The sequence below is a fragment of the Carassius gibelio genome, chromosome A9 (genome assembly GCF_023724105.1).
Source record: "Carassius gibelio isolate Cgi1373 ecotype wild population from Czech Republic chromosome A9, carGib1.2-hapl.c, whole genome shotgun sequence".
NCBI lineage: Eukaryota > Metazoa > Chordata > Actinopteri > Cypriniformes > Cyprinidae > Carassius > Carassius gibelio.
The window spans coordinates 5418135-5424540 of record NC_068379.1 but is presented as its reverse complement, the minus strand read 5'-3'; the positions used below and the strand labels follow the sequence as shown (position 1 = coordinate 5424540).

The window sequence follows — 6406 nt, the reverse complement described above, 5'->3', positions numbered from 1 at the left end:
AGTCGTCTCGGATCGCCAGACAGGAAGCGCATACCGACTTTTGACATTTAAGAGATGAAGTTGAATGTGAATGGAATGACACTATCCCTTCTGGGACTTCGCGTTCTCCGTATTTCCTTCCCAAAATTGGTTAAGAGCAGCATAAGCGGTGTGTTTCGATGCCACTGACCTCTCAAATGCCATACATCCCATTGATGAGGAAAAGTAAACATTTAAAATAAATGTGAAATTATGAAGCACTTCCACCGACAACATTTAAGGGGACAGTAATCACTGCAATGATTTAATAATCCATCCAAACAAAAATGATCGTCTGCCAATAAAACTTAGCAGTTCATGTATAGCAGTAAAAAGAAATGACTTATTCCTAAGGCGATTTGACATCAAAAATAATCTTTTAACATGTATAACGAACAGAAAACACCAATCAGTAAAGTCACAAGACAAATATATTAAAATAAATCAAGATTTTCTCACACATTTCTGCCTGCTGTACGAATCAGTTCTTTCAACAGAACCTGTGGTAAGTACATAAACACAGCACAGAGAAAAGAGAGACATCTACCTCTTAAACCTCATTTAAGGCTGTGTGGCATCCTTTACAGAAGCGTCCTGAACTAGATCTCTGTCCATGAGCGCACATTAAGGGCACAAACTCAAGACAGGATAGTATGCTTTACTAAAACACTAGTTTGTCCCAAAGCTGTTTCTGTGCTCGTCTCTCTGATAGAGACTGATGATGATCCCCTGAATAGTTCCCAAGAAAGTCCTGTGAGGAAGGGATCCCCACGCAGCGCTGCAGAAGTGGTCCGGTCTCTGTCTCAGAACCAAACACTGGCCTTCACTTTGTCCTGCTCAAGCGCTGCGGGTAAACAGATAAATCATTAAACACGTCTGCTTTACTCAGCAATGGAACATTAGAATGTGTCATTTATAATAGCAGAGGATGTGCTAGAAGGAATGCAACACTATTCAAATTCTGGTTGATATTTATTTGCATGGGATTTTGATTCAATTAAAAAATAAACCAATAAAATCTTGAAAACTGAAAATAAATAAAGCACATAAATTAGGCATCACACCATTATAAATTTACTGAATTTAAAAAAAAATATGTTCATTAAATTCTGAAGATTACATTTAAAAGTGTTATTAAATTCTATGTAAATATAGGTTTAATTGTATATAATTAATTTCTCAATTTTTTTTTCATTTAGATGACTTTTGCCATATATGAGCATAAGATGATGGCAAAAGTCATCTAAATGTAAATATAGAGAAATTAATGTATGTGTGTGTGTGTGTGTGTGTGTGTGTGTGTGTGACTATCAATGGCAGGGCTGCTTTATATTATTTATATGTGAAAGCAACAAAAATTATAATGTGAAAATAAGAGTGATTTGTTTTAAACTATTCAAGACAATGAAAAATTCGTTATTAAAGGTTATTATTATTATGAGCCACAACTAATTATTATTATTTTTTTTTTACTGGTTTTAGTTTTTAACTCGTAATGTGAAGCTATTTTTGCACTAATGCTAGACTTGTCATTTATTTGTTATATACTCTACTGTTAAAAATTTTGGGGATCAGTCGCAAATTAATACTTTTACTTTTGCATTAAATTGGTCAAAACTGACAGTAATGAATAAGGATATTTATAATGCTGATAAAATTAATGTAGCTTCGCTGAGTGAGCATAATACTAATACTTTGAAAGCTAGTGTATGTATTTATGTATGTGCATGCAGTAGCTTTTGACTGTAAAGAATTATTTCACTATACCATGATAATTTACACACTCTAACACAGTAAATGCACCCATGCTGCAGAAGTGTCCTTATTCACGATGTGTCCTCTCATCTCGTCTCACCTGTCTCATGACAGATGTCCACTGACCCATGGAAAGAAGCAGGCCAGTTTGCGATGCTGCTTGGATCCAGCTCAGTTTTGATTCCGTCTGTGCCGGACGTCGGGCTGCAAGACGCTCTCGCTCCGGACAGCAGAAGCGGGCTGAAGCGCGGGTCCAGAGCGGGGCTGTGAGCGTGATGGAGCACGTGGTGGGCGTGGGAGTGTGCATGCGGGTGGCGGGGGTGCATGTGAGGGTACATCTCGTGAACGTAAGGGTATCCCGCTGCACCCTGGGCTCCCAGGCCGTAGTGCCAAGAGTCAGTGAGAGCAGAAGGAGGGGGCAGGCTGTGACTGCTCCAGAGGCCAGCGTCTGCAGGGTGGAAGGCAGCGGCGTGGGGGAAGTCTGGGTGAGACGAGCTCTGAGAAGGGTAGCCGCTACCCCACAGGGACGACGCTAAAGGTTGACCCTCAGAGTGGGAGTTTCCTTCTGAAACACAACAAACTGTAAGTTCCCAAGAGTGGCTTTCACGGTGCTTAAAATTAAGGTGAATGCAAAAAAGTGATTAAAAATTTAAAAATGTACACTTTTCAGTATGGATTTAATGAGCTGAAACATAAAAGCTTGATGTTGATAAAAACAGCTTGCAAACACAGAATATGTTTAGTTTAAGCAGTGAGGCTGAATTGACCAATCAGAAGCCAGGACTGGAACTATCATGTCTAATACTAATGTTTAACCAATTTTCTCTTGACATTTTGTCACTTTTCTGTTTTTGATTCTTGAAAAAAAAATTGATAGGAATTTAATCCATAATCTTGGCTTTGCTAGTGTCATGATCTTAGGGTTTGAGCTGCAGAAATCACACAGAACAAGGGCTTTTTTTTTTTTTTTTTACACTTTTTGTAAAAAAAAAAGACAATAGTAACAATGCTGTTTATAAAATGTACCATTCATGAAAAAAATGGGTAAATAATTCATGTGTGTGTGATTTGTAATGTGTGATAACTATTAATGTTAGTGATTATTTGGTGAATTAAACTGAATTCAATTAGGGCCAATTTGACAGATTTTTTATGCAAAATGATTCATTTTTAATGCAAATAAACGATATACATTTATTCGCACTATTACTGTATTTTAGGATCACAAATATTATAGATTGCCATAAAACACAGTCTTCTACCTTTCCATGATCCTCCAGAGTGAAGTCTGCCGGCGTCACTGCTGAAGGCGCTGGGCTGACTCAGCGCACGTGAGAAATGCTCGTCCACCACATCTCCGATGTCTCCTCGGAAATAGGTGAAGACCACACACCTGGCACTCAAGTACTCGGCCTCGGCGGGCTGCGTCTCCTTGCAGCGCTCCTCCTCCTCTCGTGGACGCTCAGGCTCAGGACGGGGCTTCAGCGCTCCAGACTGCTTACTCTGGCCACAGTCCGAGGGAAACTCCTCTGAATCCTGCATCCTGCTGTAGACGCTGAACTTCTTCTGCCGACACAGACACAGAAAGAATGTGAAGAGTGACTGATCAGGGGTTAATAGCTGGAGCACACATTCACCACCTGGTCCTGGACTAAAATAGAGGATTGTCTCTGAACTGGTGGCCCAGTGCCCACACTTGGCACACTAGTGGTATGCCGATTTACTCCCAAGAAGATTTCCGCATGAGACACTGTATAAACACATTCAGCTGTAATTCACATCTTGGAATCTGAGGAACTCTATATCGGATGTGATGATAACAGTAGAATATATCAGTCTGGAGACACCCTCTCGTATCAGTATTATTATTTTACACTTCTTAGAGTAGATATAAATCTATAAATGAAAGTTTAGGAATGACTGAAACGTCAAAGGAAAATTATGCTCCATGAACTGCATCCTGACTGTGAGATGGGTTTAGACACTTGTTAACTTGTTAGCTCTAACTCCATTAAATAAAGCATATTTTTATTTCTTATTATTTGTAGTTTTGCTCTGTAACATGTAGATATTTTAAACATTGAACTAGAATATTGCAAATTAATGTCTACTTAATTAAAATGACCACGCATGTAACATTTTTACAGCTGATGCTCAGCTCTGAAGAACAATTTTTGGACCCACTTTATATTGAGTGGCCTTAACTACTATGTACTTACATTTTAATTAATAATTTAGTACAATGTACTTATTCTGTACATACATGTTTTTACATTGTACTTATATTTTTTAAAAAACTACATGTAATTACATCTGTATTTAATTTCTGTAATTACATTTATAATTAATTACACTGTTGACCCATACTTTACACCTTAACCCACCCTTAAACTTACCCATACCTCCAACCCTCTCCCTAACCTTACCCCATCCCACCTCAATAGCAGCAAAAAGTGTTTTACAATACAATATGAAAACAATAAGTACATTGTACTTATTTTTTTATGTACATAGTAGTTAAGGCCACCTAATATAAAGTGGGACCCAATTTTTAAACCATCTCAGTAAAACTATCTGAAGCAGAACTGTATTTGTCTAGCTCTTCATCAGTTGTGTGTGTGAGTACCTGCTGCTGGTGATGATGTTGGTAATAAGCCGCTTTGTAAGCCGCTGCTGCTGCTGCTGATGTCGCGGGCAAGTAATGATGAGCTCCATAACTCTGGTGATACATAACATCCAAACAACTCATGGCAGAGGCTTAGACGATCTCAAGAGGCTCTTCAGGAACACGGCAGCTTCCTCAACCACAAATACATGCAGTCATGATTCCCCCCAATATAAACCTGGGCTTTGACAAAAGCGCCGCAGTTTGTGAAAGAAAATATTAGCATGAAAACAAAAGCGTCGCCTTCGAGGCTTCTGCACTTAATACAGACAGAAGGCGCATCAACACAGAGCGTCAGGCGCGAGCTGCGCGTGGAAGTTACAGCGGCTGCTCTGATTGGTGGGAAGTTTAGAGCGCTATGATCTGATTGGTGGAATCAGGGCTTCGCTGAATAAAATGAATTATTCATTACTAGTTAGTGTATAGAAAATGGCAAAGAGTTTGGTAATGAGTTAACTTGTAAACGCTCAAAGCTAACATTTAAACAATACTTAACAAGTTATTAAGAGCATTACGCCTTTATTTGCATTTTTGCTTTGCATTCCTAGTTTTTGTTTATGTTTCTGTGGCGTATGACACATTTGACGCTGGCAATATGTAAAGCGCTTGAGGGCAAACTGTAAATAACTGAGGTTTTGTTTTTATGTCCTCGTGATTAGCGATGTTTTCGGTAGGTTTGCATCAGGCATGTGCTGCCACCTGCTGTAGACCAACTGAGTGTCCAAACCAGAAATCACTGCCTGACAGTTGCTTTTGTGAGAAAATATGTTTTTCTATAAGATTTTACATTTTAAACATCGGGCAAAGAATGCATCTTTTAGCTTTAATACATTTTTTTTTTTGTCTTAATAAACTACGTCATTTCAAAATTAATAATAATAATAATAATAAATCATTATTAAATTATGGCATATAGCTAGATAAAAAAAAGAGGTTGACAGTTTTATATTTTTAAAAAATATATTTTTTCAATAATCAATTATATACAGTGCAGAATCATGGCAACGGGGTTTAACTAAACAAATTATGAAAAGGACTTACATGAGTTGACGTCTTAGATGAATTATGCTTTTATGACAGGGTTTTTTATTTTTATTTTATTTTTTATTTTTTTAGGACAGAAACACCATAAGACAGATCTGGGAACCAGATTAAACAAAATACTGCTCCATATTCAATCCAATACTGCTCGAGAGAATTTGTAAACAGATAGGAGTGACAAGAAACATTATTACATCTATAAAATGTGTGTGTGTGTGTGTGTGTGTGCGTGTGTGTGTGTGTGTGTGTGTGTGTGTGTGTGTGTGTGTGTGTGAAAAATGTGCTTATTCAATGGAAAATCACTGTAGTACAGTATTATACCGTATTAACTCTAATAAAGCATACTATAATATAGCACAGAACAATTATGTGTGTCAGTTAATCATTGTTAAATTCATGCATATCTTAATAAGTGGCACATGACCCATTTGCAAACATGGCAAGACTGATTATATTCATGGTCTATTATAAAGCAATGGATTGACATTTTGATCATTACATCAACAATTTATTGTCATATCAGTGACACACACACACACACACACACACATGCTTTCAGTACTGTGCAGTGAAGTCTTCTGAATGATTGAACTGAATGAATCTCACCAGCGCTCCACTTTCCTCTAATAAAACTATTATGATAATATTTAACATGCATATCATTTTTTTTATAAGCGTTTGAGCAGGAAACACAGAAGATATATAGTAGTGATTAGTGAATGTTTTTTCTTTCTTTCTCTCAGCCTCACTGCTCACATATGACTCCAGTGGCACACATTTAGTCAAATCCCCCTTGTGGTGGAGTCTGGAATCCACCTGTCAGTCGCACAGTCTCCTTATATATAATATAATATAATGACATAAAAAAATAAAATAAAAAAAAAAGACTAAATACAAAAGCCTTTTGTGGAGTCAGACACCGCCCCC

At 37.6% G+C, this 6406-nt stretch overlaps 1 protein-coding gene across 2 annotated transcripts; it reads right to left on the bottom strand.

Moving 5' to 3' along the window:
- Positions 1 to 254: 254 nt before the first annotated feature.
- On the bottom strand, positions 255 to 5180 carry LOC128020308 (transcription cofactor vestigial-like protein 3). Of its 2 annotated transcripts, none has more exons than XM_052607145.1 (4): positions 4400 to 5180; positions 3036 to 3339; positions 1874 to 2335; positions 255 to 862 (listed from the first exon to the last, which is right to left on the bottom strand). In XM_052607145.1, the coding sequence occupies exons 1-4, from the start codon at positions 4520 to 4522 to the stop codon at positions 822 to 824; spliced, it is 930 nt and encodes a 309-aa protein (XP_052463105.1). In that variant the 5' UTR covers positions 4523 to 5180; the 3' UTR covers positions 255 to 821. The 2 variants fall into 2 exon arrangements, with proteins under 2 accessions (XP_052463105.1, XP_052463104.1); XM_052607144.1 differs by having other exon boundaries at positions 1874 to 2338; positions 4400 to 5169.
- Between the last annotated feature and the right edge of the window lie 1226 nt (positions 5181 to 6406).

What these genes read in the sequence shown, in the direction of transcription:
- LOC128020308 (XM_052607144.1), bottom strand. Translation starts at nt 4,522, where the DNA reads ATGAGTTGTTTGGATGTTATGTATCACCAGAGTTATGGAGCTCATCAT. An exon ending in AACATCATCACCAGCAGCAG is followed by an intron (nt 3,340 to 4,399) that starts GTACTCACACAC and finishes CTGTGTCGGCAG; the next exon opens with AAGAAGTTCAGCGTCTACAG. An exon ending in GGACATCTGTCATGAGACAG is followed by an intron (nt 863 to 1,873) that starts GTGAGACGAGAT and finishes GTTTACCCGCAG; the next exon opens with CGCTTGAGCAGGACAAAGTG.